Source organism: Bombina bombina, chromosome 4 (genome assembly GCF_027579735.1).
Source record: "Bombina bombina isolate aBomBom1 chromosome 4, aBomBom1.pri, whole genome shotgun sequence".
In the NCBI taxonomy this organism is placed as follows: Eukaryota; Metazoa; Chordata; class Amphibia; order Anura; family Bombinatoridae; genus Bombina; species Bombina bombina.
The window spans coordinates 119,424,026-119,447,812 of NC_069502.1; the positions used below are offsets into that span (position 1 = coordinate 119,424,026).

General features: G+C 39.2%; 1 protein-coding gene across 1 annotated transcript in view; it reads left to right on the plus strand.

Moving 5' to 3' along the window:
• Window positions 1–1,569: 1,569 nt before the first annotated feature.
• The window catches only part of ADGRF2 (adhesion G protein-coupled receptor F2), a 96,432-nt gene continuing 74,214 nt past the window's right edge, over window positions 1,570–23,787 (plus strand). The window contains exons 1-3 of the mRNA XM_053711151.1: window positions 1,570–1,592; window positions 2,550–2,667; window positions 11,297–11,563. Coding sequence (XP_053567126.1) covers window positions 1,570–1,592; window positions 2,550–2,667; window positions 11,297–11,563 — 408 coding nt within the window. The remainder of the gene's footprint in view (window positions 1,593–2,549; window positions 2,668–11,296; window positions 11,564–23,787) is intronic.

The window sequence follows — 23,787 nt, forward strand, 5'->3', positions numbered from 1 at the left end:
AGGGGATTTGGTCCACTACAGTCATCTGACATATTTGTGGAAGGGAGGTAGCTGTCTACATGAGGTCCTAAAGGGAATCCAGAGTAATATACCTGGACTGAGGTAGCTAGAGCTAGTGTGCAGGTTAAAGCTCATTAAACGGGAGGTTAAACATTTCTTAAATACAGGTAATGATTAACTATTTATACCATTAGAAGCATCAAAGTAAAACATAACAGCAGTAACAAAACTGAAGAACTTTAACGACAGTCAATTGAATAATGTTGGGAACATTACCAGGCTTCTATGGTATCATCACCATAGAACCCAGATCGTGGGGTCAGCAAGTATCTCTGGACTCTAAGGGTGGGATCAGGGTGTCCCAAAGAGTAGAAATGAGAGGAGAGAGAGGAAGAAAAATAAGAGGGTAAGAGACATCTGTAGAATGTCCGGGAAGACTGTCCCAGAATGTTGTTCTATCTTCTCTCCGGATCCGGTGTCATCGTTGGAGGTTGGAATGTCCTTTCTCTTGGTTTGATAGCTGAATCTTTGTGGTAGGGGGTGCCATGCTGGGGCTGTGGCGTTGAGGTTCTCTGTTTTTTCCGTAGTATCTTGGGGTTGGTTTAAGGGGTGGAGAAACTTCAAGGACTGCAGGAGTTTGGTCCCCTGTTCTGGTGTAGAGATGGAGTAAGAGCGGTCATCAATTTGGAGAAAAAGCTTGACTGGGAACCCCCATCTGTACTTAATATTATTTTGGTGGAGGCATTGGGTCACTTGCTGAAAAAGGCGCCTCTTAGACAAGGTGTGTGAGGATAAGTCCGGGAATATCTGAATGGTTTGAAATGGGTCTTTTAGGCTTTTGTTCTGGAACGAAGATCTAAGGATCCTTTCTTTGAACAAATAATAGTGTATTCTGATTATAACGTCTCTGGGTGACCCTGAGGGTGAGTTTCTAGGGTGGAGGGCCCAGTGTGCCCTATCCATAAAAGCCTCCTGATCTTGTATGGGGCCTAGTAGCTCTCTGAAAAAGTTTATCAGGTATTTAATGAGATCTGGGGTTCCAATATCCTCTGGTATGCCCCGTATACTTATATTGTTACGACGTGATCTGTCTTCCAAATCTGCCATTCTGTGATCATTTCCGTGAGGGACTGGGTATAGGCAAGGAGATTGGAGTGATCCAGATGAAGATCCTCCTGTTTCTTCTCCAGAGTTTCTGTCATGTCCCCCAGAGAGGAGATGTCTCTTTTAAGTTCTGAGACTGAGGCTTTAAGCTCCTGTTTTAGTGATGAATGGTGGGAGTCCATCTTATCTGACAGCTCCTTGATGGAGTCCACTATGGAGGTGCAGGTGTCAGGAGATCTCCCGCTAGGGTGAGCCGTGGTTCTATCGTTTCCTCTGGTGGTGATTAATGATTCTCTAGAGTCCTTGTCTGACATGTCCTGTTCATACATGGCTTTATTAGAGAAGTGATCTGAAAGTGTCCATTTAGGGACGTTAGAGTGTTTTGGTTTCTTCTTCTGTGAGTGAGCCATGTCGAGGTAGATAGGTGTAGTAGAGTGTCAGACTAGCCTTCAGAATATAGTATAAATGACCTCTATGAGGAATGGCAGGTGAAGATAATAGTCCTGGCACCCCTCTAGTCTTGTATACTTAGAACTCCATCATGTAGGGCGGGTGAGCTTCTTGAAATTGGTAATAGTTAGGTGTCAATTGTCTCATGGAGTTGCTTGTTATAGGATCATGAGGGCTACTGTCAGACCGACTCTCCCCTTGGGAAGGTGCTCTATTCTGAGTGAGGAAGGTAAAAGGGATTTGGGGTATGACCCATAGGCTAGAAGGGCCGACGGGAAAGGTAGGAGAGAGAACAGGGGGCAGCAGCGAAAAAGTACCTGACTTTGCCTTGTGGTGTGGCAGTTAAGTACGGGCAAGGTTCTTAGGCCAGTCACTGGTATATATGAAAGAAGTAGGGGGGATTATGGGACTGTGCAGAATATGTCCCCTGCGCCACAGGTGTAGTTGGACAGAGTCAGGCGTGGGTAGTGAGCCCAGAGCTATGGGGTGTCACCGCAGACCAGGTGGAGAACAAGAGTTTTAAGATCTGTTATGTACACAGCGACTCACTCAGGTAGAGGGTTATGTGAGTACAATGCTTGGTAGCTGTCCCTTTAATTTATGCTTCCTCTGCGCAGTCCCCTACTGTTTTATTTGAGGCTGCCTTATTTCTCCACTTGAGTCTTATAAAGATAAGGCCTTATAGTGGTGTGTCTAGATTATGCCACCCCCTGTACCTAAAGGGCTGAGGGTTAGTATCCAATTTAACAATTGTGGGGCCTCCAAGTGTACTTAGACCCTGTAAACTATAGGTCTCCAATGTCTGGCTATAAAACAATACCTGCGAGAGGTTGCACTAGGAGATCTAGCTAGGCCAGTGAAGTGGTTGGTGTCTATCTTACAGTCTGTGTAGATAAAACTGGCCCTGCACAAGGAATCTGGGAGGGAGCATGTGAGAGATAAACTCACTTACCGGTTGGGACCACTTCTTGCTGTAGCCGTTCCGGATTCTGTAGATGCAGTGCTCAAGGATCCCAGATCAGAGTGGACTGCATGAAGGAGTGTGGGTTCTCAGATGCGGTCTGCGTGGAAGAGATGTTGGCCCGGTGGGAAGTATCGGAAGTGTGGCGGGAGGTGAGTAAAGCCGCTGTCTATCATCGGTGTGCAAGGACTGCACACGTGTTTCGTTGATCTGCCACCATAGCTCCGCTGTACAGCTTGTCTCCCTGATTTATTCCAGTAGATATCGACTGCTGGCCAGAGGGCCACAAGGATGCTGCTGTATGGAGTGTAGCGGGGGACAGGCCGTGGTGCTGTATATTTTCCGCCTACGTGCAAGGTCCGCACACGGATCCTGTCAGGCCGCTCCACTCCCGCTTCAGATTGGCTACGCTACGCAGGGTCTCCTGAGCTCCGTGACCATTTAGGTCTGTTCAGACAGTCAGTCTGATTCAAGCTGATGGTAGTAGGTGAGGAGGGCTGCTAAGCAGAGTGAGTTGATCCCTCCGAATGGCGCCAAATATGACACAGGATTGGAAAAAGTCCTCTAGTTTTCTCCTCAGCGTATTCCCTCTCTCTCCTCAGCTGCTGTAAGAGTGCTAGGTTCAGGGAGGATGGGTATAAGTTGGGTGGGAGAAGTAAAAACCCCAGAAAAATATATTATATCGCACTTGGCAAGCTCTGCCCCCGAAGATACAATTTTAAACAACTTTCCAGTTGACTTCTATTATTAAATGTGCTTAATTCTCTTGGTATCATTTGTTGAAGGAACAGCAATGCACTACTGGTTTCTATCTGAGCACATTGGTGAGCCATTGACAATCGATATATATATGAAGCCACCAATCAGCAGCTAGAACCTAGGTTATTTGTTGCTTCTGAGCTTACCTAGATAAATCTTTCAGCAATGTATAGCAAGCAAATTAAATAATAGAAGTAAATTGGAAAGTTGTTTAAAATTGTATGCTCTATCTGAATCATGAAAGACATTTTTGGGGTTTCATGTCCCTTTAATCTGCAGACTTCTGGTGTAAATATATTGATTGATGAATACAAAGACAGAAAAACCTCAAACCACTTGCGGAACAGGAAAACCAAGTTTAACATCCAATTGAATTAATGAATAAAACATTAAAATAAAACAGATTGAATAGAAATGAATATAAAGTCCAATACATAGGCACCACTCAGTGAGTGGTGCTGACATATTGGACTTTATGTTATTGCTGGGGTTAAGGCCGGGCCCCTACAGTTTGCACACTCAATTTTATTACACCTGTTCTGGATTCCTTTGGCCTTGGATGAATAGAAATTAATGAAATGTCTAAAAATAAATTGATTATTATGCCAGATTGAATAATCACAAATTTATTATAAAAACACACACATACACACATATATACACACATATATATATATATATATATATATATATATATATATATATATATATATATATACAGTATATATATATATATATATATATATATATATATATATATATATATATATATATATATATATATATATATATATATATATATATAAAATATATAAATTAAGGCACACATCTAAGGTTGTTTCTGAATACATAAAAGAGGATGGGGACTTGGCTTCGCAAGACAGGTGGAACTTTATACATTACTTGAGTAAATTCATTTATTAAAAAAATACCAGCATCAATAATAGAGAGGACCAAATCAATGTTCTGGAAGGAGAGATAATAAATGAATGTTGTTCTTTTAAGACATATGGATTTTATTAACCTACAAATATGAATATTATGTCCTGTCTGGATGTCTACAGTTAATATGTGACCTGTGGAAATGGTTCAGTTGATAGATCCGAGTCCAGAGTCAAAAGATGAGAAAAAGAATTGCTTATACAGCTTATACAGCTTATAAATGCTTTGCTTGCAGCAGGTGTGCAGTCTGGGTCATGCAGAAATGTTAAAAAAAAAAATTGGACCCTGAGGACCATGGTTTTTCCATTTTCAACCTAGTTTTGAGGGTCCAGGATCCCCTGAAATTATCCATGCTACCAGTCAAAGCAATCCCTGAGATGCTAAGTTTTCTTTAAGATCCAGGAGGTCTGGAACAAAGAAGGATTTTACCCTCACCTTGCTTTTGCTCTCATAAGTGTTACACATTCCTAACCTCTTAATACATCCCAAAGACACTCTAAGTACTGCAAATCTGTATCTCGTCTTGTGTCACTCTCCCTCAGATACAGTCATTGTCACATGGGGGTCTCCACTTCAGCCAAAAACCTTGTCCTTGAACAGTCAAAGAACCAATTACTTTGGTTTTCTGTCGCTGTAGCTTTCAACAAATACAACATATCTCTTTCCTCACTTTTTCTTCCTTTGAAATCCAAAATCTTGCTTATTCTGTACCCTTTCTTTCGGTTTCACAGTTGTATATTACCCTGTGGCTCCCTAACTCAATTTCTTGATCATTTTGCTTCCTGGCAACCTCCTTACCTTCCCTTATACGCTCCTGCCCTCATTCATTTTTATTTCAACCTCCCTGTTGACAAAGCCACTGCCCCTGGAGCAAAAAACTTCTTCAGCTCACTTCCTCTTATGTTCTGTCACAATGGACCGACTCTACCACTCACAAAGATGGACACTCCCTTGATCTTATTTTTAGCTATCAGTGCACTGTCCCACACTTCACAAATTCCCCTTTTATTCTTTCTGACCATCATCTCCACACTTGCAGCATCACAGCACTCCCTACTACTCTCCCTCCATCTAACCTTTAGATCAAACTGCACAGAGGCATTATGCCACTAGATCCACAACATCTCTCAAACCACTGCTCTTTCCTATTTCCTCCTGTTCCTGCCATGTCCAGTTTGCCCCTCCTACCGTATCTCTGAAATCACACGCTCATACTCAGCCCTGGCATAGTCCTCTAATGTGCTACCTAAGCAGATCTTCCCACTCTGTCGAGCAACATTGGAAAAAGTCTAGCTGTTCAGCTGACTTTATTCACTACAAGTTCATCTTGAACTCTTACTATTCTGCCCTTAACCTCTCTAAGCAGGATCACTTCTCTACTTTTGTTTCCAACCCAAAACAGCTGTTCTACACTTTTAATACCATTATCTTTCCATTCCTATCTCCTATTATCACCTCTCTCTCTCAGCTCAAAATTTTGCATACCATTTCAACAACTAAATTGATTCCATCAGAAATTAAATATAGCCTAAAATTCAGCTCTTTTGCTCCTGTTACTGAGGATAAAGTTTCTGCCCTTATTTTATCCTCTCAGCTCACCACCTGTCCCGTCAATCCCATACCCTCTTAATTACTGCACTTGCTCTCTCCTACTCTTACTCCTCTTTACAAATATAATCAATCTCTCTTTTTTAACACTGGTAAATTTCCCTCATCTCTAAACATACACTGGTCCCACCTATCCTCAAAATAACTTCTTTCAATCCTTCGTCCCCATCCAACTACTGCCCTATTTCCCTAATTGCCTTCTGTTCTTTTCTCCTTCCTGGATCCATTGCAATCTGGATTTTGCCCCCAACACTCCACAGAGACTGCAAATATTAAGGTTACTAATAGCCTACTGACAGAAAAATTGAAAGGCCACTTCTCTCTGTTAATCCTTCTCGATCTGTCTGCAGCCTTTTTTACTGTTAACCACCCTATCTTGTTCCAAACCCTCCAATATGTAAGCATTTGTGACACAGTCTTTTTGTGATTCTCCTCCTATTGTTTAACCATACATTTAGCCTTCTCTGGTGCATCCTCTGCCACTTTACTACTTTCTGTTGGGGTACCACATGGCTCTGTTCTTGATACCCTTCTTTCCTCAATCTATATGTCATTCTTAGGGTTTTTTAATAAAATCCCATGGGTTTCAGTCTTATTTGTATGCTGATGACACCCAAATCTACCTCACTGTACCAGACCTATCCCCTTCCTTGTAAACTTGTGTCACTAACTGTCTCTCTAATGTTTCATACTCGATGTTCCCTCACTACCCTTAAGATAAATCTCTCCAAAGCTGAGCTCTTTATTTTTCCCCTTCTTCCAAAATCTTTACTCCTTAAACTTTCTATAACTGTCGATAATAACATCATTATCACAAACCCAAATGCCCTATGTCTTAGGGTCACACTTGACTCCACTCTTTGGCCAATTCTTACTATTTACACCTTAAAAACATCTCCAAAATTCATCACTTCCTCACACTAGACACAAATAACATTTTAATCCACTCTTTAATTATTTCCCTCCTTGACTATTACAATTCCATCCTCTCTGGTCTCCTCGTTGCTTCTCATCTGCCTCACCTCTCTGTAAATCCCTTCACTGGCTTCCTCTAGCCTCCAGAATTAAACACAAAATCCTGACCCTAATTTTCAAGAGCCTCAATAAAAACTATTCCCCCTATATCTCAGAATGTGGCTCCAGATACTCTTCCTCCAGTGCCCTTTGCGCTGGTCGTTACTTTCTCTCCTCTTCTCTTGTCACCTCCTCACATCCCTATTTACAAAACTTCTCCAGAATGGCCCCTATTTTGTGGAATTCTCTTCCTCACCCCACAAGACTCTCCACTAGTTTTGAAAGTTTCAAGCTATGCTTAGACTTACATTTCAGGGATGCATTTAATGTACGCTAATCTTTATTTCTTATGTTCAATAAGTGTTCCTCCCTAGCTTCTGATGCTAGTGCTATTTGCGTAGATTTCAAGTGCACCAAATACACTAAATAAACACACAGGTATTACATTTGTGACAGATTACAGTGCCCAATATGATGATATCTGCAAGATAGTAAAACGAGATTTTAAGATGCTAGCAGATGATAAATTTATTAACTGTGTACAGGGTGGAATAAGATATTCATACCATAGAAACAAAAGACTAGGGAACTATCTGTTCCCTACAGTACTTAAAAAACAAGAGACACCACATAGCTCTTGGCTCACATATAAGGGCTCATTTAGATGTGGTAGCTCCAGTTGTGGAGCATGCAAATATCTTATATTCTCAGATAAGTTTCAATCTACGGTTACAGGCAAAACATATAGAATCAATTTTTGCCTAAACTGTATCTCTATTTATGTGATCTATCTTCTAACCTGTGCTAAGTGTGGGATTCAGTATGTGGGTCTCACAACTAGAGATATTAGCTTGTTGCCCCAAACGTGGTGGTGATAGGAATAACATTTTGAACAAAAGAGAAATGTTATGGATCTTCAAACTTGAAACAAGGGTTCCCTTAGGTTTAAACTCAGAGTTCGACCTGATCAATTATTGGGAATAATTCCTTAGTTTCCCCCTTTTCCTTCCTTTTTCAGATGTCATGAGTTTCTGCTATGCCCATTAACCAACCTGTCCTTTCTTTCTTTTTTTGCAGATAATTGTTAACAATGTAACAATAACAATGATGCTGTATATGTTTGGATAAACCCTAGTGTGTTGTCTTTTTAGCCAATTAAATCTTCGCACTGTGCATACATCTCAACTGCGACTGTGACTGGCTACCTTTAGCTATGACTACAGCACCCTGCCGAAAAGCGTAAGCTAGCCAGTCAAAGGTCTCTGTCTTTGGACTGTCCATTATTTGTTTTTAACGCTGGAATAATGGTTACATCTTATATTTACTTTGCTGACACTCATTTCTTATTATGTTGGATGATTCAAGTGCAGAAGGACATAGTAATATAAGATATCTAGATATATAGCTTCGACAAAGGATGAATGCAACCCCCCAATCCAAGCCTTGTTTTTTTGTTTATATCAAACCATTCTGAGGGCCTTCTGTATTAGAAGTCCTTTGGATTAAAATGAGGAACCCCAAAATGATCAAAAACACATATTTGGAACTGTTTTTAATATTTTTAGAGAATTTGTTTATGCTCTTTTATTTTTGGAGCCATTTATCCTGATTTGTTTGTTTCTGTGGATACAGAAGTATAGATGATAGATGTATACTGATGTGGGATTTCCTGTGGGTACCAAAACATCTGGTAAAGAGCTTAATTTATTGTTGAAAGCATATTGGGCTAGATTGCAAGTGGAGAGCTAATTTATTGTGCGCCTCAAAATGGGCAAGCGCGTGATAAATAACCAGTCATTACACTCTGGTTAATTTTTTAAATGTGCCCCAACTGACCCCCCCCCCCCAACAAATTGTGTAGTACCTTTTATAAAATTAAACAGATAAGCATTTTTTAAATAACAAACAAAACTGCACTAAACAGTTTTTAGGGGTTAAAAGTGGCGGTGTGGGGTGAAAAGTGCCTTTACATTGCAGTCTATGGGGGAAGTGTTATTACTGTAAATATATATGTATATGAATATATAGATATCTATGTATGTGCTAATATGTGTATATACACATATAAACACATAAATATATATTTTTATATTCATATACATATATATTTATATTTGCTGCACGACTTACCCCCTTCACTGAGCTAGGTTCTCATTAGACATGTGCGATTCATTTCGGATCAATTCGGAAATTCGGCCGAATTCGTAAAATTCGGGATTCGGATCGATCCGAATTTCCAAATTAAAATACTGCCGAATCTACCGAATAAATCTGAATTAGTTCGGATTTATTTGGATTTATTCGGTAGATTCGGATGGACATGGATTACACTAGTATTGTACAGTATATTAGGTTATATCACTCTGCTATGGGTTACACCTAATATACTGTACATAATACTAGTCTAATCCCACCTAACACTTACCGAAATTCCGAATTTCCGAACAGAACCAAACCAAATCCAGCCGAATTTCTTCGAATCCGAATGAATCTGAAACGAATCCGAACCAAATTGATTCAAATTTTTCCGAATTCGAATCGATCCGAACCGAAATTCGAAAAAATCTGAATCGATCCAAACCGAACTGAATTTTTTCGCCATGCACATATCTAGTTCTCATGCCTTGTCTGACGACATGAGAACGAGGCTCCCATTGGAGCCTATGAAAGCATGCACGGTGAGCACAATGCTTCCATGCAATGCAAACGTGAGGTCACATTCGCATTGCACTCAACTTGTTTAACACTAATGTTTGTGCAGGGCAAGTTCACATAAAAACCCCAATTTTTTTTTTAGATAATGGACAATAAAAAAAAATTGAAACAGTTCACAATTCAAACTTTTAAATGATAAAACTTGTACTCCAAAATGAAAATGTAAATGTTATGAAATTAATGAAAGATTTGGGGGTAGATTACAAGTGGAGCGTAAAAATATTAGCGCTATTGATCAGTAGCGCTCCTATTCTTGAACTCGTATTACAAGTTTAAAGTAAAATGTTAGCACACAAGTGAAAGACTCAGGCGGGCTAACATCTGGAGGTCGGACAGCATGACTGTGCTAACTCCCTCTCCCACTTCTATGGGGTGCACTAAAGCTTCTCCTGGCTTTTGCTTGCTCGCTAACCCGAAGGTGCACTAGGACAAATATGCTAAAGCTGAAGGTGTGTTAAGAAATACTTTAAATATATATATCCCAATGATTTCCCATGATTACTCTCATTGCCAGCAAGTTTTTGATCATTGGCCGTTTGAGAGTCTGATTTAGAATGTTAACTTATGGGTAGTAAAACAACTTTGCAATATTATTTTATTATTTATTTTGTCCCATTCTTATACCTTTTTTTAAAAAAAGTATAATTTTTACATTCTTACAACTGGAAGAGTTCATGACAGTCTTCACAAACCTAAAGGGACAGTAAAGTCATAATTAGACATTCACGAGTCACACATAGCATACAGCTGTAAACATCTTTTCAATTTATTTCGATTATTTTCCCCCTTCTTTTGTTATCCTTTGTTGAAGGTTTTACCTAGGTAAGCTCAGAAGCAGCAAAGCACCTGGGTGCTAGCTGCTGATTTGTGGCTGCATATATAGGAGATCATTTTCCTCCTCCAACATGTGTGTATTTTTAATGATAATAATAAAAGTTTAAATTGCACTGAGTCTTTAGAGTGCTGCCATAATCTTTATATATTGTCATTGGCTCACCCATTTGTTCATTTAAAAAACAGCAGTTTTTCCCCCTTCATTTGTTATCCTTTGTTGAAGGGTTTACCTAGGTAAGCTCATGAGCAGCAAAGCACCTAGGTTCTAGCTGCTGATTGGTGGCTGCATATATATATGACTATTGTCATTGGCTCACCCATGTATTCAGTTAGAAGCCAGTAGTGCATTGCTGCTCCTTCAACAAATGATACCAAGATCATGAAGAACATTTGATAATAGAAGTAAACTGGAAAGTTGTCTAAAATTGTATGTTCTACCTAAATTATGAAATAAAAATGTTGGGTTTCATGTCCTTTTAATGTTGCCACATATTTGTTCAGCTATTGAACTGCAAAACAATAAATGTTTGACTAAGGTAACGACCAAGCCTAGCTGTATCCACTCCCCAATAAGTCCTGATTGGCTGTTGTCACATTGAAGTAAGCTTATGTGAACTTTGACAACTGCAATGTAGAGTTAATAAAATGAATAAAGTTTAGCAATTGTACAATGTTAATGGACACATCATTTGATTGAGTTAACAGCATTTATTACTCCAATTAAGAAATGTTGCAGTTACAGTGTAGATTTGAAGAACAAAAGCTAGATGAAGTTAAACAGTATTTTTTATTATAATGATAATAAATACAAAAAAATATAATTATGTATTGTAGTTCACCATAATTCCTTTAATAGATATACTTCATGTCAATTAATGTTTTTTTTTTGTCTTGCTCTTTTAATTCCAGGCATTCCACAGAAAACCGCCTAAAGAAAACCCCAACAGTTTTGCTAATAATGAAAATAACCTACATTTTTTAAATATTGCTAATAATAATAATAAAGAAGATGAAAATAACCTAGATTTTAGTATAATGTCTGATAAGCCATTATGCCCAGTATTTTCGGACTCTGTTGAAGTGGTTCGTAATGAAAGAATAACAGCAGGAAACATCCATGCCATAGTAGCAATATTAGATTTGATTTCTCAGACATGCTTTATGGAAGAAAAAAAGGTATGTTTCATTTTTATTATTCCTATTTATTTGTAAAGTGCTGGCAAATTCTGTAGTGCTAGGTATATGTGAAGGCATTCAACTACACAAAGAGGCCTATTTATCAAAGGTCTTGCGGACCTGATCCGACAGCGCAGATCAGGTCCACAAGACCTCGCTAAATGCGGAGAGCAATACGCTCTCCCGGAAGCAGCTTCTCCCCTGATCCTCTGTTGGAGCTTCTGCATCTATCCAAGGCTACGCGTATCAAATGTCCACGTGACCCACTTGCCCAATCAGGAAAAGAGTTTCGGCTTTGCAGCTCCAATGAACTGTCGGCTTCCTCCGATCTCAATACAAGGGGTATTAGCTGTCAAAGCTATGCTGGGGCTGAAGGAGCGATATGAAAACATGTGGACTGCCTCTGTCAATCGTGGAGATGATGTGTAATTCAAACAAAAAAGGTACAGAGAGATTACACAGTTGGTACCTTTGCATGTTCTCTTTTTAACTTTTTGTAACATACATTTTGGACTTTTTAAACTTGAAGACTGCCTCTGTACCTTTTTTCGTTTGAATTATATATATATTTAATAATAAAATGTACAATACTTTCTATGTGAAGAAAATATAGGAATGTAAAATATGTGTAAACACGCATCAGGGTTTGCAATTTAGGACTAAAGCAGGTTGGGTTAGAACGCATGAAGAATTGCTATCTTTAATTTGGGAATAAAAATGTAAGTTAAGTTTAACTCTTTGTCTGCAGAAAAACATTTCAATTTTCGTTAAAGTGATACTGAACCCAATTTTTTTCTTTCATGATTCATAGAGCATGCAATTTTAAGCAACTTTCTAATTTACTTCTAGTATAATTTTTTCTTCGTTCTCTTGCTATCTTTATTTGAAAAAGAAAGCATCTAAGCTAAGGAGGCAGCAAATGTTTGGTTCAGAACCATGGACATCCCTTGTTTATTGGTGCTGTCCAATCAGCAAGGACAACCCAGTTTGTTCACCAAAAATGGGCCGGCATCTAAACTTACATTCTTGCTTTTCAAATAAACATACCAAGAGAATGAAGAAAATTTGATAATAGGAGTAAATTAGAAAGTTGCTTAAAATTGCATGCTCTATCTGAATCATGAAAGAAAAATGTTGGGTTCAGTGTCCCTTTAACCTTAATTTAAATTCTGCACAGTTTTGCTGTGGAGCCTTAGGGGTAAATGTATCATGGTGCGGACAGACATGATCTGCTATAGCGAATCATGTCTGCCGCACATCGATAGATGCCAACAGCATACGCTGTCGTCATTTATCATTGCACCAGCAGTTCTTGTAAACTGCTGGTGCAATACCGCCCCCTGCAGATTTGCGGCCAATCGGCTGCTAGCAGGGGGTGTCAATCAGCTGATTGCTGTACGCCACCTCAGAGTTAAGGAGCAGCGGCTTAACTTCCTCTTCAGTCACAACTGAAGCGGAGTGGGTCGGAAGCTTCATCCGCTGCTTCATAAATCGACCCCATAGCCTGAGTGATCAATATGCTAGTCCCACTTTAAGTATTTTTCACTGCAAATATCGGTGCTAAAGTGAACCTTAGGTCTCCCTCATTTCTCAGTTACTCTATCTTACTGGTTTTCAAAACTCAGGTCTCCCTAACAGGCCAGATTTTCCGGATTCCGTTGGGTGAGAGTAGGTAATTTAACCATGTTTACTAATCAGCTAATTATTTCACCTGTGCTCTTCAGATATCATCAAAATGTGGCCTGTTAGAGAGGCCTGAGGACAGTTTTGAAATCCAACGCTCTGTATGCAGGTTTTGTTCTGCACCTGTTTAATTGCTTTAAGGGTTAAGAGTGACCCCTGATTGATTTGAGAATGTGTTTCAGAGCCACTCCTATTGGCAGGTCATATTATAGCTCCTTAGGTTCTTTTATTATCATGAAACCTTTAGCATATTACATAATTTCATTTGACACCCCTTACTATTTTACTTTTTTAGATTACTTAGGCTCAACCTTTTTTATACTTGGGATTTTCTTTTCAAATTTTAAATTAAAATAGGCAGCATACAATATGCACAGTTGTATTATATTTGATGTGATTACAATCATTATTGCATAATATAAAGCTTCATGTATTGCACCTCATAGCCATACTGCTTTGCATATTATTGATTTTTTTTTAATGTTATGTGCACTCTTTTTGTGTTATTATGTCTCATTGGCCTCAATAAATATATTATAAATAAAAAAAATAAAAAAATAAAATTAAACTTGAACCCTTTGTGTGCAGAAAAACGTTTCTCTTTTTCTTGCACTCAGTTAAACTTAAAGGGACAGTGAAGTCCAAAATAAAATTGCATGATTCAGATAGGGCGTGTCATTTTAAACAACTTTCCAATTTACTTTTATCACTAATTTTGCTTTGTTCTCTTGGTATTCTTAGTTGAAAACTAAACCTAGGTAAGCTTAAGCTTATATGCTAATTTCTTAGACCTTGAAGGCCGCCTCTTATGTGAATGCATTTTGACAGTTTTTCATCACTAGAGGGCGTTAGTTCATGTGGCTTGGATACAAGGTAATCACAGAGGTAAAAAGTATATTATTATAACAGTGTTGGTTCTGCAAAACTGAGGAATGGGTAATAAAGGGATTATCTATCTTTCTAAACAGCAAAAATTCTGGTGTTTACTGTCCCTTTAATTTAAAAACTGCATGGTCCACTTCTGCTGTGGAGCCATAACCTGCTAGAGGCCTCCTTGCTTTTTTTGAGGGGTCAGAAAGATTAGATTTAAACTACAGTACGGTACACACCACTTTTCAAATAACTGCATGTAATATACCCTACTATAAAGAAGAATATGCACAGATACTGATTACAAATCCAATATAAAACCTTTTAAAAACTTACTTAGATGCTCCCCCATTTCTATCAAAAATCCTATCAAACAGTTAAAATATATGACAAAAAAAGGGGAAAAAAACGCTAGTTGCCTTGGGGCCTGAGACTCCTCCTCTGTCACAGAGTCTCACTCACTTAAGGTGCAATAGTCCTATTTCTGCTGAGGGGAGCTAAATAACCCCAAACAAGCCACACAGAAATGTAAGCACAGAGACTAAGACTGAGCTTCAGTTCCTCCCACCAGCAGCAGCAGTGTTTAAAGAACCATATCTGTTCTCTGTCCAGGGGGAACTTAGTTCCCCCTCCAAAAATAGTGCAGGAACTCCGTTCCCATGCGTTCCCGCTCGACTTGACCCCTGTAGAAAACCCTTTATCCAAACTGCTTGGGATGAAAAAAAGTTGGATTGCAAAATAGTTTGGATTTAAGAATATTTGAATATTTCCCATGTTGCAGAGGAGTTGCCGCCACCGGACTCCTTTGAGGTTTATCCTTTCATTTTGTGGATTACAATAGATCAAGAGAAGAAGAGGACCCATCTGGCTTTTTTTGTGGATTGTCCTTTCCTTTTGTGGATTACGTCGGATCAAGAAAAAAAGAGGATCCCTTGTGCTTTTTTTGTGTGGATTACGACGGATCAAGAAAAGAAGAGAAGCATTCGGATGGTGAGCAATAAACATTTGTTGTTGATTTTTACTGTTAGATATTTTTTCATTTTTTTGGGGGTGAGGGCTTTATTTTAATATACTGTTATTTTTAATTTAGGCGGTCTTAGGTTAGGGGTCTTGGGGAGGGTTAGCAGTTAGGGGGTTAATAGTATAGTGGGTTTATTTTGAGATAGGGTTTCATGATGCGCTTTAAGGGGTAATAGTGTGGTGGGGCTATTATGCGATTGTTGCTCTGGTGCTTTAGGGTTTAATGGGCTAATGGTTTCAGTTTGCAATGGGTTTTTGGTCAGTTAAGGTATTAATAGCCCAGTGGTGTTAGTTTGTTTTTTTGGGTTCTGTCAATTTAGGAGTAATAGCCTAGTGAGGCTTGTTTATGATGGGGATTCTGGTCGTTTAGGGGTTAATAGTGTAGTGGGGTTACTCTGTGATGGGGTTCTAGTGTTTTAGGGGTCAATAGTGTATTGGGGTTACTCTGTGATGGGGTTCTAGTGCTTTAGTTGATTAATAGTGTAGTGGGGTTACTTTGCAATGGGGTTCTGATGCTTTAGGGGTTAATATCTTATTGGGGTTAGTTTGCGATGGGGGTTCTGCTGGATACATTAGGGAAAGAAGGACATCTATAATACATCTATAAAAGCTGTTGGGATGTGGATATATTATACATGTATATGCAATGCTTTAATTAAATGTATTTTATTGTATAAAGCAATAATATTGTGGAGCTTTTTTGCTTGTTTTTTTTTCAGGGAAGATGTTTTGTTCTTGATATTAATATGTCACAGTAGCTGAGACTTTCTAGTTTTGCCTAAATATTTTTTTTTTAAACTTTGCACTGTTAAAAAAATTCACTTAGGTAAAACTAGAACATCATATATACTTAGAAATACATATATTATCGCATTATACAATAAAATACACATAAATAAAACATTTCATGTATATTAAACATCCCCACAGCTCCTAAAGGTTTAAAAATAAGTTGTTTTTTTTCCACTTTATTGACAAGGTAGAATGCAGACTTAACAAATATATAGGCATTCTGTTGGAGTTTGATTGGCATTTCACGGGAGTAACATATATTTTAACCTGTGTAGTGGTTGTTGATTGGTGACTACATGTAGACACCAATTAACAAGCGCTACGCAAGTGCTGAACCGAATATGGGCTGGCTCCTAAGCTTACATTCTTGCTTTTTCAAATAAAGATACCAAGAGAATGAAGAACAATTGATAATAGGAGTAAATTAGAAAGTTGATTAAAACTGCATCCTCTATCTGAATCATGACAGTTTAATTTTGAGTAGACTATCCCTTTAAAGATTTATTAATGAAATAAAGGTTTTGTGGCAGAATAAAAGAGATATGATAAATGAAAAGAGGCAGGACGGGGAATGGGTATGTGTGTATGTGATTATATGTGTCTATATATAATGTGTGTATGTATGTATATAAATATGTATATATATATATATATATATACATACATTTGTGTGTTTGTGAAGTGTTTTAATGACATATTAAACATTACCGATTCAGGGCTAGATTACAAGTGGCACGCTAGCTGAAACTGGTTTATCACAGATCTTTGCACACGTCGGAAGTAACAAGCATTTTACGAGGTTAAAGTAAACGTGTTCGCTAAAGCACAATTGCATATAATGCACATTGGGATAGCACGACTTCAGAGCTCTGGCTAACTGTTACGCTCAACTAAAAAATACAAAAAAGATCAAAAATACATTTTAAAGTACAGTTACGCTTATAATAACACTATCTAATAAAAATTTATTTTAAAAAAAATTGCATGAAAAAGTTATAAGAGTTCAAAGATATGAGGTCTCAGGTGTTAGAAAATAAGGCATGCAAAGGACTTAAGGTGTAAGAAAAAAAGGCATGCAAAGGACTTAAACATAGAGATACATACAAGTCTAAATATGTACATGTATATACTATATAAAAGTGCAGGCACATAGGTTTTTACGCGGTTTTGGTATCACATATACAGCGCCACATATAAATGCGGCACCTGTCGGCCGCAATTTTTACTCCCAATTTTTACTCTTCAAATTCAAATCAGCCAATAGGGAAAGATATGTAATCCTTCCCTATGTATTTGTCAATTAACAAAAGCTATAGAAATATTTATTTATAAATAAATGGAACATTTTCGTCTATGTGAAGAACCTTGGAATGTCAGGTTAGTGCACTTGAGACAATTCACTTGAGTAAGGGTTTTAGTTTTTTTTTTCAACTTTTCATGCTCCATAGTGCTCTACTCGTAATCTAGACCTTTTCTTTGTGAGACTTGTGCATTAAATAAATATGGTATTCATTACCAAATACAATAAAAGTGCTTGAAAGTTGAAATATACTGATTATATAATGAAAATAGTAATCGCACGCTGCATGTTAAAGCCAATGAATGCCAAACTGAAGCAACCAAAGGATCAATTACAACTTATAAGCAATTGGCTCCAGAAATGGCTTTCTGCTTTCTGTCTGTATTGGTGTTGAGTTTCTCAGGTGATTAAAGAAATAAATCCATTTTGCATGGTAAAGTGACGGTCTTCTCCAGCAATTTTATTGATTAAAAAGATAGATAATGCCTTTATTCCCCATTCCCCAGCTTTGCATAACCAACACTGTTATATTAATACACTTTTTACCTCTGTGATTAACTTGTATCTATGCCTCTGCAGACTGCCCCCTTATTTCATTTCTTTTGACAGACTTGCATTTTAGCCAATCAGTGCAGACTCATAAATAGCTCCACAGGATTCAGCTCAATATTATCTATATGGCCCACATGAATTAGCAGTCTCTTGTTGTGAAAAGCTAATACAAAAGCATGTGATAAGAGGCTGTCTGTAGTGGCTTAGAAACACGCAGAAATGTAGAGGTTTAAATGTTATAAAGGTATAACAATGTTGGTTATGCAAAGCTGGGGAATGGGTAGTAAAGGCGTTGTCTATCTTTTTAAACAATAACCATTTTTGGTTTAGAAAATGGGACACTTTTCTGTACTGGGTTCCAAATTACTTGCTATTCTTACTGCAGAATATGAAGTGTATGGAAAAGAGTTGAGAGTAAACAGTTTTTGCTTGCACACTAACCCGGTGCGCGTAAAAAGCCGAACTTAGGATATTGTGCGTGATAACCTTTTCCCCCATAGCATTTATAAACTAGCGCTGTCTATCTATTTTTAAAAAGTTTCTAATTTAGTTCTATTATCAAATTTGTTCCCCATTCTCTTGTTATTCTTTGTTGAAGAGATATCTAGAAAGGTACCGTGCACATGCCTGAAGCACTACATGACAGGAAATAGTGCTACCATCTAGTGCTACTGCTAAGGTATTGTTGAAAAACGGTTGCCATATAGTGCTGCAGACACGTGCACGCTCCTGAACTTACCATCCTAATTTTAAACAATGATAATAAGAAAACTAAGAACATTTGACATTAGAAGTAAAATTAGAAAGTTGTTTAAAATGTAAGTTCTATCCGAATCATGAAAGAAACATTTGATTTTTTTGTCCCTTCAAAAGCCTAAAGCCGTAAACACCTTTTTGAACAGAATACTCCTGAAAAGCTCTTTTTGTGTGTAAAGTATCTGTTCTCCAAATAAAAACTGGGCAATCCCCTGAAACTGACAAATACAATAGCCTATTCACACCTCTTAATTTTATAGTAAAGGTTTATTCAATTAACCCCTTTATTCACTGTACAAGGGAAATACTCATTTATATGAGTAAAATTAACCTATTGTAATCTGCTTCCATCCTCATCACTGATTAAAGGGATATTCTGGTAGAAAAATGCACATAAATGAATTAGATTTTTTAATAGAAACATATTTGTAATATACATATATTGGCAAAAATGCTTCTATTAAGAGTTATCACTGTTTTAGTGTTAACATTCTTCTCTGCACGTGCATGTGAAGCATAGCTAGATATTGTCAGTGCACCAGCATTTTAAATAATGCAGCTGCTCAGATCATCAATAGGGCTTGTATCATGTCAGCAATTAAATTGAGTCATTACCAGATGGCACAAGCACCTTAGGCTCTCTGAGCAAGTGCTGTGTTTAAAATGCTGGTGCACGGAGCATACTTAAATACACTTTTGAAACAGCTATAACTATTATTAGAAACATTTTTACTAATACATGTATATCACAAAAATGCTTCTATTCAAAAGGGAAATGCATCCATGTGGATTCCAACTTTGGCTGGAATGTCCTATTAACCATATATATATTTTTGTTTGCTTCTAAGCCACACTCAAACTTACTTGCACATGTACACTATTGTTCAAATGTTTGGGGTCACTTAAAAAACATAATTTATGCTTACCTGATAAATTTATTTCTTTTGTGGTGTATCCAGTCCATGGATCATCCATTACTTGTGGGATATTCTCCTTCCCAACAGGAAGTTGCAAGAGGATCACCCACAACAGAGCTGCTATATAGCTCCTCCCCTAACTGCCATATCCAGTCATTCGACCGAAACTAGCCGAGAAAGGAGAAACCATAGGGTGCAGTGGTGACTGTAGTTTAAAATTTAGACCTGCCTTAAAAGGAAAGGGCGGGCCGTGGACTGGATACACCACAAGAGAAATAAATTTATCAGGTAAGCATAAATTATGTTTTCTCTTGTTAGGTGTTTCCAGTCCACGGATCATCCATTACTTGTCGGATACCAATACCAAAGCTAAAGTACACGGATGAAGGGTGGTACAAGGCAGGTACTTAAATGGAAGGGACCACTGCCTGTAGAACCTTTCTCCCAAAAATAGCCTCCGAAGAAGCAAAAGTATCAAATTTGTAAAATTTTGAAAAGCTATGAAGCGAAGACCAAGTCGCCGCTTTGCAAATCTGTTCAACAGAAGCCTCATTTTTAAAGGCCCAGGTGGAAGCCACAGCTCTAGTAGAATGAGCGGTAATCCTTTCAGGGGGCTGCTGTCCAGCAGTCTCATAGGCTAAGCGTATTACGCTTCCGAAGCCAAAAAGAAAGAGAGGTTGCCGAAGCCTTTTGACCTCTCCTCTGTCCAGAGTAAACAACAAACAGGGAAGATGTTTGACGAAAATCTTTAGTTGCTTGTAAGTAAAACTTTAAAGCATGGACTACGTCCAAATTATGTAAAAGACGTTCCTTCTTTGAAGAAGGATTAGGACACAATGATGGAACAACAATCTCTTGATTGATATTCTTGTTGGAAACTACCTTAGGTAAAAACCCAGGTTTTGTACGCAGAACTACTTTATCTGTATGGAAAATCAGATAAGGAGAATCACATTGTCAAGCTGATAACTCAGAGACTCTACGAGCCGAGGAAATAGCCATCAAAAACAGAACTTTCCAAGATAAAAGTTTGACATCAATGGAATGAAGGGGTTCAAACGGAACTCCTTGAAGCACCTTAAAGTTTAAGCTCCATGGAGGAACAACAGGTTTAAACACAGGCTTAATTCTAACCAAAGCCTGACAAAATGCCTGGACGTCTGGAACCTCTGCCAGACACTTGTGCAAAAGGATAGACAGAGCAGAAATCTGTCCCTTTAAAGAACTAGCTGATAATCCTTTATCCAAACCCTCTTGGAGAAAGGACAATATCCTAGGAATCCTAACCTTACTCCATGAGTAATTCTTGGATTCACATCAATGAAGATATTTGCGCCATAACTTATGGTAGATTTTCCTGGTTACAGGCTTTCGTGCCTGTATTAAGGTATCAATGACTGACTCGGAGAAGCCACGCCTTGATAAAATCAAGCGTTCAATCTCCAGGCAGTCAGTCTCAGAGAAATTAGATTTGGATGATTGAAAGGACCTTGTAGTAGAAGGTCTTGTCTCAGAAGCAGAGGCCAAGGTGGAAAGGATGACATGTCCACCAGGTCTGCATACCAGGTCCTGCGTGGCCACGCAGGCGCGATCAAGATCACCGATTCTCTCTCCTGTTTGATTTTAGCAATCAGTCGAGGGAGCAGAGGAAACGGTGGAAACACATAAGCCAGGTTGAAGAACCACGGTGCTGCTAGAGCATCTATCAGCGTCGCTTCTGGGTCCTTGGACCTGGATCCGTAACAAGGAAGCTTGGCGTTCTGGCGAGACGCCATGAGATCCAATTCTGGTGTGCCCCAACGATGAACCAATTGAGCAAACACCTCCGGATGGAGTTCCCACTCCCCCGGATGAAAAGTCTGACGACTTAGAAAATCCGCCTCCCAGTTCTCTACACCTGGGATATAGATCGCTGATAGATGGCAAGAGTGAGTCTCTGCCCAGCGAATTATCTTGGAGACTTCTAACATTGCTAGGGAGCTCCTGGTCCCCTCTTGATGGTTGATGTAAGCCACAGTCGTGATGTTGTCTGACTGAAATCTGATGAACCTCAGGGTTGCTAACTGAGGCCAAGCTAGAAGAGCATTGAATATTGCTCTTATCTCCAGAATATTTATTGGGTCCACGATCCCTGAGCCTTCATGGAATTCCAGACTGCACCCCAACCTAGAAGGCTGGCATCTGTTGTTACAATTGTCCAATCTGGCCTGCGAAAGGTCATACTTTTGGACAGATGGACCCGAGATAGCCACCAGAGAAGAGAATCTCTGGTCTCTTGATCCAGATTTAGCAGAGGGGACAAATCTGTGTAATCCCCATTCCACTGACTGAGCATGCATAATTGCAGCGGTCTGAGATGTAGGCGCGCAAATGGCACATCGCCGCTACCATTAAGCAGATCACTTCCATGCACTGAGCCACCAAAGGGAGCGGAATGTAGTGAAGAACACGGCAGGAATTTAGAAGCTTTGATAACCTGGACTCCGTCAGGTAAATTTTCATTTCTACAGAATCTATCAGAGTTCCTAGGAAGGAAACCCTTGTGAGGGGTGATAGAGAACTCTTTCCCTCGTTCACTTTCCACCCATGCAACCTCAGAAATGCCAACACTATGTCCGTATGAGATTTGGCAATTTGGAAGTTTGACGCCTGTATCAGGATGTCGTCTAGATAAGGGGCCACTGCTATGCCCAGTGGTCTTAGGACCGCCAGAAGAGACCCCAGAAACTTTGTAAAAATTCTTGGGGCTGTAGCTATCCCGAAGGGAAGAGCCACAAACTGGTAATGCCTGTCTAGAAAGGCAAACCTTAGGAACCGATGATGATCTTTGTGAATTGGTATGTGAAGGTAAGCATCCTTCAAATCCACTGTGGTCATCTACTGACCCTCCTGGATCATAGGTAGGATTGTTCGAATAGTTTCCATTTTGAACGATGGAACTCTGAGGAATTTGTTTAAGATCTTTAGATCCAAAATTTGTCTGAAGGTTCCCTCTTTTTTTGGAACCACAAACAGATTTGAATAAAATCCCTGTCCTTGTTCCATCTGTGGAACTGGATGGATCACTCCCATTATTAGGAGGTCTTGCACACAGCGTAAGAATGCCTCTTTCTTTATCTGGTTTACAGATAATTTCGAAAGATGAAATCTCCCTTGTGGGGGGGAAGCTTTGAAGTCCAGAAGATATCCCTGAGATATGATCTCCAACGCCCAGGGATCCTGAACATCTCTTGCCCATGCCTGGGCGAAGAGAGAAAGTCTGCCCCCTACTAGATCCGTTGCCGGATAGGGGGCCGTTCCTTCATGCTGTCTTAGAGGCAGCAGCAGGCTTTCTGGCCTACTTGCCTTTGCTCCAGGCCTGGTTAGATTTCCAGGCCGGCTTGGATTGCGCAAAAGTTCCCTCTTGTTTTGTAGCAGAGGAAGTTGATGCTGCACCTGCCTTGAAGTTTCGAAAGGCATGCAAATTAGACTGTTTGGCCCTTGATTTTGCCCTGTCCTGAGGAAGGGTATGACCCTTACCTCCAGTAATGTCAGCAATAATTTCCTTCAAACCAGGCCCGAATAGGGTCTGCCCCTTGAAGGGAATGTTAAGTAATTTAGACTTTGAAGTCACGTCAGCTGACCAAGATTTAAGCCATAGCGCCCTACGCGCCTGGATGGCGAATCCAGAATTCTTAGCCGTTAGTTTAGTCAAATGAACAATGGCATCAGAAACAAAAGAATTAGCTAGCTTAAGTGTTCTAAGCTTGTCAAGTATTTCAGTCAATGGAGTAGCTGTCTGAAAGGCCTCTTCCAGAGACTCAAACCAGAACGCCGCAGCAGCAGTGACAGGAGCAATGCATGCAAGGGGCTGCAGGATAAAACCTTGTTGAATAAACATTTTCTTAAGGTAACCTTCTAATTTTTTATCCATTGGATCTGAAAAAGCACAACTGTCCTCGACAGGGATAGTGGTACGCTTTGCTAAAGTAGAAACTGCTCCCTCCACCTTAGGGACCGTCTGCCATAAGTCCCGTGTGGTGGCGTCTATTGGAAACATTTTTCTAAAAATAGGAGGGGGGGAAAACGGCACACCGGGTCTGTCCCACTCCTTAGTAATAATTTCTGTAAACCTTTTAGGTATTGGAAAAACGTCAGTATACACCGGCACCGCATAGTATTTATCCAGTCTACACAATTTCTCTGGCACTGCAATTGTGTCACAGTCATTCAGAGCAGCTAAAACCTCTCCAAGCAACACCCGGAAGTTCTCAAGCTTAAATTTAAAAGTAGACATATCTGAATCAGGTTTCCCCGAGTCAGAGACGTCACCCACAGACTGAAGCTCTTCTTCA